Source organism: Mandrillus leucophaeus, unplaced genomic scaffold, assembly GCF_000951045.1.
Source record: "Mandrillus leucophaeus isolate KB7577 unplaced genomic scaffold, Mleu.le_1.0 Scaffold2233, whole genome shotgun sequence".
Lineage (NCBI taxonomy): Eukaryota > Metazoa > Chordata > Mammalia > Primates > Cercopithecidae > Mandrillus > Mandrillus leucophaeus.
In genome coordinates this window covers 12798-31753 of record NW_012102292.1, presented here as the reverse complement: position 1 = coordinate 31753, position 18956 = coordinate 12798, and the positions used below count along the sequence as shown (strand labels likewise).

General features: G+C 40.3%; 1 protein-coding gene across 1 annotated transcript in view; it reads left to right on the top strand.

The window, feature by feature from the left end:
- Window positions 1-250: 250 nt before the first annotated feature.
- Window positions 251-18956, top strand: part of LOC105540639 (transmembrane protein 185A) — a gene marked incomplete at its 3' end in the record, with an annotated part of 30546 nt that continues 11840 nt past the window's right edge. Inside the window, exon 1 of the mRNA XM_011981333.1 lies at window positions 251-585. Coding sequence (XP_011836723.1) covers window positions 548-585 — 38 coding nt within the window. The remainder of the gene's footprint in view (window positions 586-18956) is intronic.

Genomic DNA, 18956 nt, shown 5'->3' with positions numbered 1-18956 from the left:
TGAAGCCTGGGATGACATCGCCAAAACGCAACGTCTCACTCGTTGTCACTACTCCCAGGGCTCAGTTGTCACTGGGGAAAATCTCCAGAAGGTAGCGCGGGCCAAGGTGACAGGTGTCTGCCAAGACCTGTCCGCCAGACTCCTCGGCGGCGCGCTCCCTCCCTGCAGGCCTTCAGCCCGTCAGTATCCCCTTCCTCGGGGCCCTGCTCACTCCCAGCCTCCATCCCCCTGCCATCTCCTCTCCTCAGCGGGTCGCGTGCAGACCCAGGCATGGGGGCCTCTCAGCGCTGTGCGATCTGGGTGGGGCTCCGGACGCATGCGCGGCCGCCGTACGGAAGCCCGGAAGGAGGGGCAGGGGGCGGTGGCTCAGGTTTCTCCGGGCGGTGGCGGTGGCGGCGGCGGCGGCGGCGGCGGCGGCGGTGGCGGTGGCGGGAGCAGCAGCGGGGACGCGGCTGGAGCTGGCGCCATGAACCCGCTGTAAGGCGCAGGCTGTGCAGCACGGGCTGCGGGGGAGGAGGAGGAGGACGCCGCGGTGAAGTTCTCCGCCATGAACCTGAGGGGCCTCTTCCAGGACTTCAACCCGAGGTGAGGCGGCGTCGTTGGCGTCCCCGGGAGTCCGCGCTGCGGGCTCGGGCATTTGCTGGTGTTCGGCTCCAGGGAGACACGGCGGGCGAGATGCTGCAGCCGGAGGACCCAGGCGCCTGCCCAAGCCTCCCTGCGGGTGCAAGCTGTCCCCAGGCAAAGCAGTCGGCCTCGGCGCCCGCCCGCTTCCTCCTCCCGTGCCCGGTGCCTTCAGCCCCTGCCCGGCCGCGAGCCCCGTCCTGCCCCAAGGGAGCCCCATTCCTCTCTGCTTGCTGTCCCTCATTGGTGTCCCAATTTCTTCCTCTCGGTTCCATCCTCTTCTACCCCGCTGTGGGCCCTCCATTCTCCGCGTCAGGGCCGTCTCACTTGACCCAACACCCCTACCCCCACCCCAGCTGTTTCCTCCAGTTCCGCGCAGTCCTTGGGGTTTTCCTTGGGTTTATGCCCATCCCTCTCTTGTTTGCTTCTTTGTTGAACGGATACCTGCAACAGTGTTGAATACTTGGAGTCAGTGTCAGGGTATGGCAATGCCTTATATAATGCATTTCTGGGTAAGCCTGATCATTTTCCATACTCATTTTCTCATCAGTCTTCACTACAAGTTTATTTGCAGGAAGTAGATATTGCTGGCCTTCTTTTCCAGCTGGGGAACACCCAGTGGACAGTGTGGAGAAAACACTGGCTAAGAACTCAAGCGCCTGTCCTTGCACTTGCCCGACTGTTTTGTAACTGTTCTTTCCCCCAGGCTGTGAGCTCCCTGAAGTTGAGACCATCTCCTGCTCATCTCAGTGTCCCCAGCGCCTCCCACCCACCGTATCTGGCATATAAAATGTTTGTGGAACTAAACTGAGCCCTAAGACTTGGATTGGAGACCAGGCCATATGTAACTGGGTGATTCTCTGCCCTTCTTTGGCCCTCCTGTAAAATAAGGAGTTGGCCTAACTGATCACTTAAGTGCACTGCTCTCCGAAGGGAGTATGCATTTCCCTTATTTGCTAGTTGGGAAGACATGCGCTCAGTGAACATTTGTGTGCTGTAACCTATGCTAGGTGCTGTAGATGCTGGCGGTCTCAGCATAGGGGTGAAGAAGGGCTTGTACACTTAAGATGCCTTACAGTACTGTGCAGTGCTGTACTATGGGGGTCAACTCTGGGGACCGTTGTCTTGGCTGCTTGTTGAGGATGAAAGGAAGTTTTAGGGAAGTATTTGTATGTTGAGGGTGCAGTCTCCCTAGGGATGGTGACATTTTAACTTGTGAGTCATTGTGACTTTCTATGTGCTCTTATTCCACTTTGAGTTCATGTTCTGGTCTGCAGTGCCAGTGTCTCTAACACAGTGCAGACATTATCATTGCTGGCCTGGAAGGCATAGAGGAGGTAACAGAACTAACTGCAGTCCGTTCCTCTGCTGCATCAAGGGGTTAGGATTGGTCTGCAGGGTAGTAGGGTTGGTGCTGTAGCTGGACAAGCCATATGTGTCTTCTATTTGGAGATGGTGATAAGAAAGTTAAGTAAAAACTGAATTGTTTTGTGCCCTTGGGCAACTCACTCATCTATTGTTTTATCTGTAGAATGAGTATAATCTCTCAGCAGGGTAAGGAGGCCAATTAATGATTGATTACAAAGTGCCTTACAAATAGAAAGCTACATGACTTGTTTGCAAGGTGACAGATAATTCAGAAGCCACAAGAAACTGCCTCAAGTGATCAAACAGGCTAACAGAGTTACCAAAGCAAAATAGTGCTGCACTGATATTACCTTTAACCATTTTTTCCTTTAGCCCTTTCCCCCCCAAAAAAATTAGTATATGAAATTACAATGAAATACCTGGTATCTAAGCAGATTTATAGTAATTATATCAACATATTTATCAATATCTTAATTCTACCTGGATTAAAATGTATTTCTGCCTGAAAAGTTTAAAGGTCTTTTATACTGTGCCATTTTCCTGATTCATTGTTGCCAGAGGTAGTGAGTTCCTTAATTTTACAGATATTTCAAGAGGACATTGGCCAGGTATTACTGGTAAATCAGATTTGTTTTTTTAGCTGGTAGTGTTTCATGTCTCCTGAGCACTCCTAGTTTTTGACAATGTGCTTTAGTCCCCTTGAATGCTGAGGAAGGCCTTCCCAATAGCTAGAAAGAAAACTGAGGGGTGTACACAGGAAGCTACCTTATGCTGGGGATTCAAACCTTGATGCTACTGCTTTGCCCCCTGCCTCTAATTTTGAATCCATTCAATATCTCCCTCCTACCCCAGAACCTTGTCACCTACTGTTCTCTTTACCAGGAATGTTTCCCTCTCTTTTCCTCTCCTCTAGGCCTAGTGAACTGCTATTTATCCTCACTTGGCACTTGCTAAGGGAAGCTCTCCTGACTTCCCTGACCAGATTTACTGCTCCCTGTTTCTACGGTTCCTGTAGTATTTACTACTCCTCCATCATAGTACATATTTGTACCCTTGTGTCTGTCTGGATTCTTATTTGATTAATACCTGCCTCCCCACTAAACTTTAAGTTCTATGGGGTCAAGGCTGTGACTGTGTCAGTATTGTAGCCTGCATACTTGGAATAGTACCTGGCTCAATAAATATTTTTTGAATAAATAAGTGGATAACTCTCCAGAGCCTATAAGAGAAATCTAGAGCTGCTGCCTTCAATCACTGCTTTCCTGGTGGTCTGTGGCCTGGTTCTCTTTCTTCTCACACTCTTCCCACCTTCAGAGTGCAGCCATTCCATTGGAGAGATGGGAAATAACATGGCACTAAGGCAGAATATGGCTATATTTACTTTGAAGAGTATGTCTTTGTTACAGAAATAGTCACTGTCATGGTTTGGTGGGTCCCAAGGCATGGGTCATGGCTCCAGATCCCCTTTCCAACCTTTTGGATCTTGGTAAGTCTGAACCCATTGCCGTGTTGGCAAGGCTCTGGAAACTGCAGTGACAGAGAATGATTCACGGGTGTCAACACTCAGATGTACAGGGCTGCCAGCTGACCCACTCTGCCTATTTCCATCTGGCACAGAACTGGTTGATCATGAACTTCTTTTCATAATTGCTTTTTAGTTGTGCAGGTTAACACATGCTGAAACAGATGTACTGGACCCACAAACAAGTCCTTCCTTGAATGCCTGAGGCTTCCTAACAGTGAAAGAGCCCTGTTCTTAGAATAGGCAAACTGATTCTGAGGCATTTTGGGTGGTAGGGATCTGGTAGTAGGTAGCATTAGGTGGGCTCCCCGCACTCACCACGGAGCCTTGAAATTTTCTGCTACTTTGGGGGAGTTGCTGGTTCAGAGAAGGCTCTTCCACCCTCGCAGCCATGTGGCACTGGAAGGCTGTGAGAACTCTACTGGGCCTTCTTAGTCATCTGTGTGGTGAGCTCCTGATGAGAGTGTGGTATATCCCTCAGGTGGGCTAGACTGGAACAAAGGCTGAGAAATGTTGCTCCAGGGGTTCCGTCATGTGGGCATGGGGTACTGATGAGATCAGTAGTGTTTGGAAACTTCTGTATGCTGCATCTTCAAAAGACATTCTGTAGTCCATATAAGTTATCTTGTACCTTGTTTGAAGTCAGGAAAAAGGAATGCGATTGCTGGTAATATAGTTCACTAAAGGCAGCTACCTGGCCTCTAATAGTTATTTGCAAAGTATATTTAGAACATTGATTCATCAAACATCTCCTAGGTTCCTATCTCATGCCAAGCGATGTACTAGGTGCTCTAAGTACAAAAATAAATGGAATATAGTCCTCCTCTCAATGCATAAGCCTAGTGGAAGAAGCAGAAATGAAAGGGAAATAAGAATTCAATAGAGTATGAGGCATTACAGAGAAAGAAAACAAATGTCTTGGAAGTACAAATGGCAGAGCCACTAGTTCTGTCCCGAGCAGGCAGGGAAGAGTCTATAATGGAAATAACTTTTGAGCTAGGTTTTGAATTGAGCTAGTCTTTTGAGCCAGACTTTTGAGCTAAAATTGTAGGGTTGTCATCAGACCAGAGAGTTGGAAGGGTATCTTGTGGGGAAAAGAAAGATCAGATTGTTACTGTATCTATGTAGAAAAGGAAGACAAGAAACTCCATTTTGATCTGTACTAAGAAAAATTGTTTCTGCTTTGAGATGCTGTTCACCTGTAACTTTAGCCCCAACCCTGTGCTCACAGAAACATGTGCTGTAATGAATCAAGGTTTAATGGATTTAGGGCTGTGCAGGATGTACCTTGTTAACAATGTGTTTGCAGGCAGGATGCTTGGTAAAAGTCATCGCCATTCTCCATTCTCGATTAACCAGGGACACAGTGCACTACGGACAGCCGCAGGGACCTCTGCCCAAGAAAACCTGGGTATTGTTCAAGGTTTTCCCACACTGAGACAGCCTGAGATATGGCCTCATGGGAAAGGAAGGGCCTTATGACACCCATAAAGGGTCTGTGCTGAGGAGGAGTAGTGAAAGAGGGAGGCCTCTTTGCAGTTGAGATAAGAGGAAGGCTTCCGTCTCCTGCTTGTCCCTGGGAATGGAATGTCTGGGTGTAAAGCTGACCATTCCCATTCGTTCTATTTGGAGATAGGAGAAAACTGCCCTGTGGCTGGAGGCAAGATATGCTGGCAGCAATACTGCTCTGTTACTCTTTGCTACACTGAGATGTTTGGGTAAAGAGAAACATAAATCTAGCCTATGTGCACATCCGGGCACAGCACCTTTCCTTGGACTTATTCATGATACAGATTCCTTTGCCCACATGTTTCCCTGCTGACCTTCTCCCCACCTGTTGCCCTGCTACACTCCCCTTGCTAAGATAGTAAACATAATGATCAGTAAATACTGAGGGAACTCAGAGGCTAGTGCTGGTGCGGGTCCTCCATATGCTGAGCACCAGTCCCCTGGGCCCACTGTTCTTTCTCTATACTTTGTCTTTGTGTCTTGTTTCTTTTCTCAGTCTCTTGTCCCACCTGATGAGAAATACCCATAGGTGTGGAGGGGCTGGCCCCTTTCCGTATCTCAGAAGGGACAAAGTGCACAAAGGCATGGGGTCATGATAGTGCCTGGTATGTTCAGGTAGTGAAGAGGTCCGTGTGGTATGAGCACTGCAGATGACATGTGTCGTGTGAATTAAAAATATGTAGTGTCAGTTACTGCAAATGTTTTTTACACGTTATTGTTTTTAAGAAAGCAGTATCCAATGCACAAGTGTACTGTCAATACTGTCAATGAACTACTTACCACTCAAGTGACTGCTTATTTGTTGTTCTGTCCTCTCAAGCCACCTACAGTCAGAAAATGGTCTTGATTTTACTGATGTTGCTGTTAATAATAGCTGTGACTTCTTGAGTACCCACCACATGCCAGGCCCAATGTAGGGGCTTTGCATCCATTATCCATGATCTTTACAACAACCCTGCAAAATTAGATATCAGCCTTATTTTAAAGTCTTGACAGCTTGTGACTTCCCTGAAGTTTCTCAGACAGGAAGAATCCAAGTCAAGATTCGAATCCACGTCAGTCTCATGAAGCCTGTGCTCTTTCCTGCATGCCATGCCGTATTTCTAGTTAAGTGACAACTCCTTTCCCCCATGACATTGTAGATCCAGTATACTAAGGAACCCTCTATTTACAAATTGTAAGTAATTAAAACAAACCTCTTAGTGGCGCTTATACATCCAAATGAGTGTTGTCATTCAAAGAAGTTACTTGGGGAAAGAGAATGTATAAACCTATTCCATCGTTCATACTCCTTGTTACTCATCTGGAATTCCCTTTAAAGTCAGTTTACATATCACATAAGAGGATCCATCTCATTGCTTTATGATCATCTATCATTTTCAACCAAAATAGTTCCACCTAGTTTGATCACACATCCTATTCACTAACCTTGGCTCTGACTGACTGCCATTTCCAAAATTCGAATCCACCCTCAGTGAAAATGTAGTACCATTTGGGATAGTCAGAAGATCAGACTGCAGGTTCTTAAGGTGCTTCCAAGAAAAAAGCTTCAAAGATGATTTGAGTAATGAAGTACCATTGGAATTACTGCATTGCCTCCCAAGGGGACTGGTTAAAGGAGAGAAATCTCATTTGAATGTATAATTTCTAGTTTTAAAAATATCATTCCTATTACTTGATAATTATACACACATTGTTCTTAGCTGTGTTCTTTAAGGGCCAGGATTTGGAGGTGCTGAATTAGGTGCTGAATGAGTGGATGTTGAGTACAAATGGACATCTACCACTGGGAAATCTTTGTTGTACAGGAGAGACGGTGAATTGAAGGAGGTTTAGATAGTTTCCTAGGACTCCAGAAGTTAAGCTTTTTAATATGGAGCTTGAGTTTTTAATTATTTTGCCTGATATGTCATGCCTGTACAAGGTGACTGGAATTTAAGACAAAAGCCTCGGACTCTGGAGATAGATGCTTTATAAGTGGAGACTCATACTTTGTCAGCTCCAACCTAATAGTGACAACAATGATTACTGAACAAGATTGTTACCTACAGTGTGGCAGAACTTTTGTCTTTCATAGTACTGCTAAAACTAGAATGGGTAAAATGTATCATTTACACAGTGCTTTCACATACACTTGTCTTAATGAATCAGTATATGAGGAATCAGATGAGGAAACAGACCTGGGGGAAAATAACTCACCCAAGACCACACCGCTGATGAATAGCAGTTGAGGAACTTAAATGCAGATCTTCCTACTGGCGTGCGCTCTGCTATTATTTGGCTTTTGTGCTTTTTTGTATCTACTGGTTAAATGCTCTTAAACATTTTTCATCTTAATAAAACCAGCTAAAATCTCCACTAAAAGACTTTAAATTTGGTTAATAAGGTGTAAGAGGGGCAATTCCCTTGATAGTTTGTGAGAATGTCAGGTTGTCATTTGGAGCCATGCTGTCAAGCTGTAAACTGGGATGTGCCATCCAAAGTTTGTGTGTGCGTATGTGCCTGTGCGTGTGTACGTGCATGCAGGCATGTGTTAAGGCGCGTGTATGTGCTCCAGGGAAGCCAGCAGCTTCCACTGGAAAAAAACTGATAGGTCTAAAAAGAGTCCAGCTGCATTCTTATGATATGCAGAAAACAGATACCAGAACTTTTACAGTCAGAGTCATCATTCCTTTGCTATGTATATTCTCTCCCTCCCTGCTTCCTTTTCTCTACCTATTCTCCCAACCCTGCAAACTGGAGAGAGGGAATTTGAGCCTGAACAGAAAGCTCCATATAAATTTCAGAGAGGACACCAGGTAACACTACTTAGTGATTCATAATATACTAACACTACAGATTCAAATGAGAGTGGAATAAATCCATTCTAAAGGTGTAACTGGAAAGGTGCATTTTAAGAAGTAGTGATTAATGTTAAACCGGAACCTCCCAATTTTCCCAGGTTTGTGGAGAATTAAGCAGTCTATTTTTATATTTGGAATCTGGTCTGAATATTTCTTGAAAAGGAACTCAAAGTAGTTTAGGCTATGACTGTAACTTATTTTTGTAAATGCATTTTCTTATCACTGTATTATTGCACATTATTGTGTATTCTCTTGCAAATCAGGCTTGATATTTCCTTTTGGCTATGCAGTCACCTTTTAGACTTTGCTTCCAAATATATTGATATAGTTAAGATACTATTCTCTTTCCCCAACTAGGAATGTGTATGAATTACATCTTTTGAACTTTCTGATTATATTACTTTGTTTTACTTGATCAGCTTTGTAGTTTAATTTTTTTTAAAGCCAGCTGTTGGGATTACTGATCAGTTTCATTTTCATATCTATATTTCTACTTTTACTTTTATTATTTTCATGTCTTGGCTTTCCCCCCAAATTTCTTAGAAACTCAGTTTACTAGTTTTCCTTTGCCTCTTTTTTTTTCTTTGTTTTCTACTTTTATTTAAACATTTGAAATGAACACATTTTCTCTGAGTTTTGTTTTGGCAGCTGCCCAGGTGTTTTTATGTTTCAATTGTATTTTAGTAATTTTTTTTTTTTTTTTTGAGACGGAGTCTCGCTCTGTCGCCCAGGCTGTAGTGCAGTGGCCGGATCTCAGCTCACTGCAAGCTCCGCCCGTAGTCCCAGCTACTCGGGAGGCTGAGGCGGGAGAATGGCATAAACCCGGGAGGCGGAGCTTGCAGTGAGCTGAGATCCCGCCGTTGCACTCCAGCCTGGGCGACAGAGCGAGACTCCGTCTCAAATTAAAAAAAAAAAAAAAAAGAAAACTTCTAAAATTATTTCCATATTCCATGGTCATGTTGTTAGGTTTTTGTTATTTAGGTTTTCCTTATTAGTCCTCTTGGCATTTTAATACTTTTGGCTTTGAAATCTAATTTATCTCATTTTAAAGATAGTAAATTGTTGCTCTTATCTTTATCCAGGCGTGCTAAACCTCTGTCATCTGATTTCTGATAGTTGGTTCGACTTTTGACTTTGGTTCCAAGTGTAACTCTTGAATGTAACAGATTTACTTTCTTAATCTAGGAAGCAAGCTTTCTTTTTATAGAGGTGTGGTAGGCAGAATAATGACCCCCAAGTATGTCCACATTCTAATCCATGAAACCAGGGAATATGTTTTGTTACATGGCAAAGGGGAATTAAGGTAGCAGATGGAATTAAGTTTGCTAATCAGCTGACCTTAAGATGGATTATTCTGGATTCTCTGGCTGGGGCCAATGTATTTACAGGGTCCTTAAATATAGAAGAGGGAGACAGAAAAGGAGGTCAGAGTGATTCAGTATGAGAAGGACTGCATTCTTCATTGTTGACTTTGAAGATGGAGGAAGGGGCCATGAGCTAAGGAATGTGGCAGCCTCTAGAGCTAGAAAAGGCAAAGAAACATTCTCTCCTAGAGCCTTCAGAAGCATAGTCCTGCTGACACCTTAAGTTTAGCCTAGCAAGACCCATATTGGACTCTGACCTCCAGAACTGTAAGGGTTATGCTTTTTAAACTACTAGGTTTATGCTCTTTAAGCCACTAGGTTTGTGGCAGTTTTGAATGGCAGCAGTAGGAAATTAATAAAAGAACATTCAGCCCATGTATATTTTTCTAACCCTAGTATTTGAATCATGAATTATGTTTTGTGTGTCCTTTTGTAAGTTTATCTTCTTTTCTATTTTCCATGTAATAAACATAAAATTTTAAGTTTCCTTTAAATTATGTCAAAAACCACATAAATAATCACTTTTCCAGCATTTAAAACATTTTGGTACTTCCCTTTTCTTTAGTTCCACTATTCTCTTTTTTTATTAAATAAGGAAACTGTTTTACAGAGGATAATGAAGTTAGCTTACAGCATTTACCCCCCCCCAACCACCACCAGCAGTCTATTTTTTTATTTATAGTCTGAAAATCCTTTAGGATAAAAATTACCTGTACTATTATCTAATTTACATATGAATCCTGTGTCTTTCATTATCTTAGCATTTGTTAATGTTTGTATCCACTAATTTCTTTTAAATTGTGTGTTTTCAAGTCCATTGTTTCTGATAATTATATTTGTAGCCACAGGCTTTAGTTGACAAATTGGCTCTGTTTTTTTAGATTTTGGAATATTCCCCTCTGCTTTAAGAGAGAAAACTTCTGCCTCTACTAATTGTGCAGTGTATTTGTGGTGATAACTCCATTTCTATTAACTTGTGAATCCTGCTCCACCCCACCTTGACACAGGCTCTCTTCTTGTCCAAAGTCTAAGGGATGAAGTCATTTTTATCTTGGTTTCTTTAAATGTTCTCCCTCTCTTTGTAGCAGCTTGTAAAAGCCTGTTTTTGTTTTCGAGTATTAATAATATTAACTAATGCGTATTGAGTACGCTGGTTGTCAGACTGTTTTCCACAGACCTTGGAGGTGGGCCTTGAGACCCTTTCCAGGTATCCGCAAAGTCAAAATAATAATAATACTAAGACATTCTTTGCCTTGGTCGACATTGGCACTGGTGGTGCAAAAGTGGTGCGTCAAACAGCTGGTGCCAGAGCACAAATCAGGACAGTGGCACCAGCTACACTAGTCTTCTGTCACTGGATTCTTCACCCCCACATGCTGGACTTGCAGTTAAAAAAAATGCCAGCTTCACTTACGAATGTCCTTGATAAAGCAGAAAAATATTAATCTCATTTAATCTTGACCCCTGAATGCACATCTAGTTTAATATTCCATGTGATGAAATGAGAACAATGCATAAAGGCTTGTTGTATGCTGAAATGCAGTGGTTGACTTAAGGAAAAACGTGTGTGCCTGAGTTACAAGCTGCTGTTTTCATGGAGTATCATTTTTATTTGGAAGGATAACTGACAGACAAGACTGTGGTTATTTGTGTTATGGTGTTTGACAGACATTTTCTTGAAAATGCAAGAAGCAAACCTTCAAAGAAAACAACTCATGGTATTTTTTATAAATGGTAAAATTTGATCTTTCATGGGGAAACCAGAATTTTTGAAAAGTTGTATCTACTACCATGAGTTTGACAGCCTCCCAGTACTTAAAATATTTCTGATGAAGTTGGTGGAGATGGTAAGTAATGTGATATTTTTTTGCTATTGTATATGAAATGTGTCGACATTTGAAAGCTCTTTATAACTCAGTAAACCAATATTTTCCAGTCAACCTACATTGTATTATATAATAATGCTGGGATAAAAGATTCACTGAAAGTATAAGAGAGACCAGTGGATTTCAGTGTAGCAGAGTACAAAAAGGTCATTGATATGATTCCGGATTCCACATCGCAGTTAACCTTTAAGAAACTACCACTTGTTGAGTTTCAGTGTCCTGTTGAATATCTACCATTATCTGAAAGAGCTATTAAAATAGTTCTTTTCTAACTACTGTTGGGGTCCGCGTGTTTCCTAAACAAAGGAATGAACACACAAGACAACACAAGACAAGACAAACATGGCGGCCGCCTCGAATGGCGCGCTCTGCTTTATTTTATACAGTCGTTTGTGGAATGTTGCCAAGTCACAAGACACATTGTTGTTTTTCTGACCTTTCCCTGACTTTCTGGATTTTCAAGATGTTTACACATAAACAAGCCCCCAACGCCCTGCTTCGTTTGCAAGAGCAGGACTTGTCGGGAACGTCTCATTTGCGAGCACGTAGTCTTCTACAAACTACACATCTCTGTGAGGCCAGATTTTCTTCATATACTTGAACCAAAACAATGTATTGCAACAGAATGAATGTCAATGTAGATATTAGAATCTAGGCGTCTTCTATGAAATCATACATATAAAATTTTGCTAAACTGTAGAAACAGTGCTGCTGCTCTCACTAAATTTGTGTTGGATTTGGAAATGTTTTTAAATAATGTTATTTATGTTAGTATGTAATGTGTTTATTATTACCTTTAAAGAGTAGATATTTTTTGAATAACCACTGTATCAGAAATATTAAATACCAATAGGGATAACCCACATCAACAAGAGCTCTTTGGGATCCTCAGTAATTGTTAATACTGAAACAGAGTCCTTTTTAAGAGTTAAACGTCAAAATTTTTGATACTAAAAACTTTGAGAGCCACTGACTTAGTGCTTTATACAAAGCACTTGTTATACTCATTATCTTATATTCCTAGCCACCTTATGGGGTACATATTATTGCCCTAACTTTACGGGTAAGAATACTATGACACAGTGATGCTATGTATATTTTTGTTAGCAACCCCTCTGAATCTCATGGTCTTCCCAGCATAGTTTTCTCTCTTAGAGGCTTGCTTCTGAGTTTAATTTTGTAGGTCCCATCTTCTTACAACCCTCCTCCCTTTTTTCCAATCGAAGTTTCTTGTGTTATTTTTCATAGTACAAAAATAGTACACGTACCTTACAGAAAACTCAGATATCATAAGCAAAAGAGTATAAAGACTATCCTTAATCTTCCTGATTGGAGACCCGTTAGCTACTCAGCAGATACTTATTCAGATGCTTTTCTGAACATGTTCATTTATCAGTGTAAAACTTGTTTAGTATAATACTGAATTAAAAGGATTTTGGAGTCAAAGAGTTTGACTCTCAACTCTGAGCTCTTAGACAAGTTATTTAACATCTAAGCTTTCTGTTCCTTATCTGTAACCGCACTGATCTGTTTTCTGTGTCTAGAGTTTTGCCCTTTCCAGAATGTCAAATAAGTAGCATTGTACAGTATCTTGTGTTTTCAATCTGAATTATTTTACTTATAGTGCGTTTTAGATTCATCAGTGTTGTTCTTTTCACCCGTAGTTTACTTTTTACTGCTGATTAGTATTCCATTGAATGGATATACCAAAATTGGGTTAACCATTCACCAGTTATGGATATGTGAGTTGTTACCAGTGGCAATTATGAATAAAGCTTCTTTGAATATTTGATTACAAGTCTTTGTGTGGACATATGTTTTCATTTTTCTTGAGTAAAATACCTAGGTGTGGGATTGCTGGGCCATAGAAGAAGTATACACTTACCTGTATAAGAAACTTCCAAAATGTTTTCTAAAGTGGCTGTACTATTTTGCATTCCCACCAGCATATGTAAGAGTTCTAGTGTGTGTGTAATCTTATCTCATTGTGGTTTTAATTTGCATTGTCCTAACACCTGAAAATACTGAGTATTTGTTGTGTGCTTATTTGCTTTTTGTATGCCTTCTTTGATGGGATGTCTCTGAATTTTTTGGCCATTTTTAATTGGCTTGTTTGCTTATTTTTTTAGTTGTAAAAGTCCTTTTTATATACTGGATACAGATTACTTTGTCAGATACGTGTTTTCAGAGCATGGTCGTCTAGTCTGTGGCTTGGCTGTCATTTTCGTAATGATAGATATCTTTTGGAGAGTAAGAGTTTTTCATTTTGGAGAAGTCCAATTTCATATCCCATCTAAGAAATGTTTGCCTAACCCTGGGTTGCAAGTATTTTTTTTCATATGTGTTTTGGACATTTTATAGTTGTGTATATGACATTTAGGTCTATGATCCATGTTACATAAATTTTTGTATATGTTGTGAGTTTAAGAGTCGAGGTGTACTTTCCTCATTTATCCAGTTGTACCACCATTTATTGAAACATAATTATTTCTCCATTGAATTGCCTTGGCACCTTTGTGGAAAATTAACTGACTCAATATATGTGGGTCTGTTTTCCGACTCTCTAGTATGTTCTATATATCTATCCTTATGCCAGTACTACATTGTGCTTATTACTGTAGCTTTATAGTAAGCTTTGAAAGCACATAGTATAAATTGTCCAACTTTGCTTTTTCTCAGAATTGTTTTGCCCATTCTAGGTCCTTTGCATTTCCATTATGACTTTTAAAGTCAGTATGTCAATTTCTACAGAAGAACCTGCTGGCTTCCAATTTTCATTGGTATTGCATTGATTCTTTAAAATAATTTGGTTAATTTGGTGTGTGTGGTAGGCTAAATCATGGCCCTCAAAGATACCAACTTCCATGGAACCTGTTAAAGATCTTGAGATGATGGGGTTATCCAAGTGGGGAATAAATGCAGTCAATCACAGGTTCTCTTAAAAGAGGGAGATAACATTAAGAGAAGGCAGTGTGGTGGAAACAGAGAGATTTGAAGATTTTGTGCTGCTGGTTTTGATGATAGAGGAAGGGGCCATGAACCAAGGGAATACAGCTCTGGAAAAAACAAGTAATAGATTCTCCCGTAGAGTCTCCAGGAGTAGGTCCTGCTGACATCTTGATTTTAGCCCAGAGAAACCGTTTTTGGATGTCTGGCTACAGGATAATAAATATGTGCTATTTTAAGTCACCAATTTTGTGGTAGTTTGTTACAGCACCCATAGGAAACTAATACACGGAGGATGTAAATCTTAACAGTAGTGAGTGTTCTATGAACACAGTATATTTCTCCATTTATTTAGATCTTTAATTTTTCTAGGCAGTCGTGAACTGAATGTGTCCCGTCAAAAATCACAAGTTGACTCTAATCCCCAATGTGATGGTATTTGGAGACAGGGCATTGGGAGGTGATTAGGTTATGAGGGTGGAACCCTCATGGTTGGAACTAGTGTCCTTATAAGAAGAGACCAGAGAGCTAGCTCACTCTCTTTTCACCATGTGAAGGGTGTGAGAAGTCTGCCATCTGCCACCCAGAAGGCAGCACTCGCCAGAACCCAGCCATGCTGGCATCCTGATCTCCAACTTCCAGCCTCTGAAACTGTGAGGAATAAATTTCTATTGTTTATTAGCTTCCCCACAGTCCTACCAGTGTTTTGTAGTTGTCAGTATATAGGTTTTGCATATATGTTGTTACGTTTGTCCCTGTTTTATATTTGTGATGCTATTGTAATGGTGGATTTTTCATAAACTTTTAATTTTTGAATAGTTTTAAATTTATAGGAAAGTTGCAGTAAATGATATATATTTTTAAGTTTCTGTTTCCAATTTGTCACAGCTACTATATAGAAATGCAATAATTTTTGTACATTTACTTTGTATCCTTCAATTTTGTTAAATTCACTTACTAGATCTACTAGCTTTTTCGTAGATTCCTTAGGATTTCCTACACAGAAAATCATGTTGTCTGTAGATAATGACAGGTTTACTTCTTTCTTTCAAAACTATATTCTTTTAATTTCTTTTTATCATGTTATTGTTGTGGCTAGGACCTTTAGTACAATGTTGAATAGATGCGTTGAAGTGGACAAACTTGCCGTGTTTCCTGTCTTAAGGGGAAAGTATTGAGTCTCTCACCATTAAGCATTATAACTACAGGTTTTTCATAGATGCTTCTCTACTCCTAATTTGTTTAGAGCTTTTACCTTGAATGGGTAGCAAATTATGTCAAATGCTTTTTAAACAACTATTGAGATGATCATGTGATTTTTCTTTTTCGGCCTACTAATACCACGAAGGTTGCTAACTGATTTTCAGATATTAATCCAGGATTGTGATCTTGCAATCCCAGCTAAACCAGACTTAGTCATAATGTAGTATCCTTATATATTGCTGAATTCAGTTGGCTAAAATCTTTTGAGGATCTTTGCATCTCTGTTCATGAGAGATATTGGTCTGTAGTTTTCTTTCTTGGTCAGTTTTGGTATCAGGGTAATGCTGGCTTCATAAAATAAATTGGGAAATGTTCCCCCCTCATCTTTTTTGCAAGAGTTTGTGAAGAATTGCTGCTATTTCCTCCTTAAATGTTTGGTAGATTTTGCCATGGCCTGACATTTTCTTTGTGAAAAAAGTTTTAACTAGAATTGCAGTTTCCATGTCTTTGTTTCAAGAAATTTCCTGGCATAAAGTTGTTTATAATATCCCCTACTTATCCCTTTAGTATTTTTAGGATTTGTAGTGATATCCCTGCTTTCATTCTTGATATTAATAATTTGAGCCTACTCTTTCTTACTGATTACTCTGGCTGTAGATTTACCAATTTTCTTATTTTCTCAAAGAAACTGCTTTTAGTTTCATAGATTTTTTTCTCTAATGCCTTTTTACTGTATTTTATTGATTAATGTGCTTATATTTATCAGTTTGTTCTTTCTGTTTACTTTTTTAAAATTTCCTTCCCTTTCTTACATGGAGGTTCCTTACCTCCACGTTCTTTCTATTTTCATAAGATAGAATCTTAGATTATTGACTTGATATCTTTTCTAATGTAAGTATTTGATGCTAAAATTTCCCTTAAGTACTGCTTTAGTGTATCCCACAAATTTTGGTATATTGTGTTTTTGCCTTTATTTAATCCAAAATATTTTTCAATTTTCTTCATAGTCTTTGACCTATGGAGTATTTAGCAGTGTGGCATTTAATTTTCAAGTATTTCGAGAATTTTCCAGATATTTTTCTACTGTTGATTTCTAGTTTGACTCCATTGTGCTTATTTACTTTGTGTGATTTCAGTCCTTTTAAATTTGTTGAGCCTTGTTTTATGGCCCAGAATTCAATCTGTCTTGGTGAATGTTCCATGTGTTTTTGAAAGGAATCTGTATTTTGCTTTTGTTGGGAAGAACTCATTAATATTAATTAGGTCAAGTTGGTTGATAGTGTTGCTACAATCATATATATCCTTAGTAATTTTCTGTTTATGTGTTCTGTTAGTTACTAAGAAAGGAATGTTAATTTCCATTTATAACAGTTTGATTTTTTTTGTTTCTCCTTTTAGATTGATCAGTATTTTCTACATGTATTGTGAAACTTTGTTATTAGGCATATAAACATTTATGATTGTTAGATCTTGACAAATTGGCCCCTTTATCATTATGAAGTGCCTCTATTTGTCCCTGGAAATAGTCCTTGTTCAAAAATATACTGTGTCTTACGTTGTGGTAGGCAGAATGCCCCACCCCCACAAATACACAGATACTCAGGCCTTAAGCCCTGAAACTTGTGAATATGTTATTTTACATGGCAAAGGGGACTTTGAAGATATATTTATTAGCATTAGTTTCTGCTGTTACCATGACAAATTACTGAAACTACTCAAGCTTATTATCTCTCAGTTCTTTAGGTCAGAAGTCCGGGTACAGCATGACTCAGATGGGTCTTCTGCCTAGTTTCACAGGGTCAAAATCAAAGTGTTAGGAGGGCTCTATTCCTTTCTGGAGCCTCCAGGGATTCATCTGCTTTCAAGCACATTTGGGCTATTGTCAGAATTTAGTTCCTTGGGGTTGTAGAGCTGAGGTCCCCTTTACCTTGCTGGCTGTCAGCTGTGAGTTATTCTCAGCTTCTGAAGCCTGCCTGCATTCCTTGGTTCATGGTTCCTTACCTCCGTGTTCAAAGGTAGAAGTAACAGGCTGAATCCTTCTCAAGTCTGGAATCTCTGACTTCTTCTGCCTCATCTCTCTTCCACCACATCTCTCCGATTTACTCTTCTGCTGTCTTAAGGGCTCATGTGATTACACTGGGCACACCTGGATAATCCAGTATAATCTCCCTATTGTAAAGTTAGCTGATTAGTAACCTTAATTCCATCTGCAAAGTCCCCTCACAGTATTACTTAGATTACTGTTTGATTGAATAATCAGGGCACAGGAATCCTGGAAAACTTCTTTAGAATTCTGCCTACCACAGTTATGGACCTTAAAATAGGGAGAGTAGCCTGGCTTAACCAGGTGGACCCAGTTTCATCACATGAACTCTTAAAAGCAGAGAACTTTCTCTCACTGGAAGCAGAAGCGATATGGCAGAAGTGAGAAAAAAATCCCAAGCATGAGAAAGATTCAATATGCTATAGCTTGTTACTGGCTTTGAGATGTAGGGGCCTATTTGCAAGGACCCAATAGAAGCCCCTACTATCTAAGATCAACTGCAGGGTGACAGCAAGCAAAGAGACACGTACCTCAGTCCTACAACCACAAGAAACTGGATTCTGCCAACAACCTAAATGAGCTTAGAAGTGGATTCTGCCAGAGTCCCCTGATAAGCATTCCACCAACCGACATCTTTATTTCAGCCTTGTGAGATTCTGAGTAGAGAAACCAACCAAGCTCATCTGGCCTTCTATCATATAGAACTGTGAGATAATAAATTTACGTTGTTTTAAGCTGCTAAGTTTGTGGTAATTTGTTATAGCAGCAATGGAAGACTTAAACAGATGTTAATATAGTCATTCCAGCTTTCTTTTGGTTAGTGTTTATTTGGTATAACTTTTTCTTTCCTTTTGCTTTTAATCTGTCTGTGTCTTTATAGATAGATAAAGTGGGATTCTTATAGACAGCATATAGTGCCTTGCTTACTAATCCAATCCGATCATCTTTGTCTTTCAGTTGGCCATTTATATTTAATATAGTTATTGACAGGGTTGAGTTTTAACTACTTTCTTGCTGCAGCCTGGAAGCTGCCTCTGATCTGCAAACTGCGGCAGTAGTGGGGTTTACCTCCTTTGTTTCCTCCCTCTCACCTGTTCTCCACTGCCTGTTGTCAATGTCTGAAAACTGTTCTTTTGTAGATGGTATCAAGTTTCTTATTTAGGTGGGAAGGTAAATTATATTCCCATTATTAAATCAAGGCTGGAAATAGAGGTCCTCAAGAGTATAATTTCTAATTATTTCAAGGACATCTTCAGTAGCGATTCCCTTTTATATGAGACGTGAGCATGTGTGTATGTGTAATTTATTCATTCATAGAAAGTATAATACATATACTAAAATGTTCATGCCATATGAATATGACAGATGGCTGCCTTTTTAGAAATAGAATCAGTCAGTGATAGAACTTGACCATTTTCAGAGCACATCAGCCTTTTCCAGTCTCTGTGTCTTGGTATAGCTAGTTCCGTCTGCCTGGAATACTTCCTCATCTCACTTCCTTTCCTGCCTGGCAGCTTTCTGCTTGCCCTCTGGAACCAGCTCCAGGGTCACCACCTCTCTGCTTCTGAGTGCCTCAGACACAATCTGTATTTCCTCTTCCAAGCGCTCATCACAAACATCATGCTGTATTATATGTTTCTGTGTGGTCTT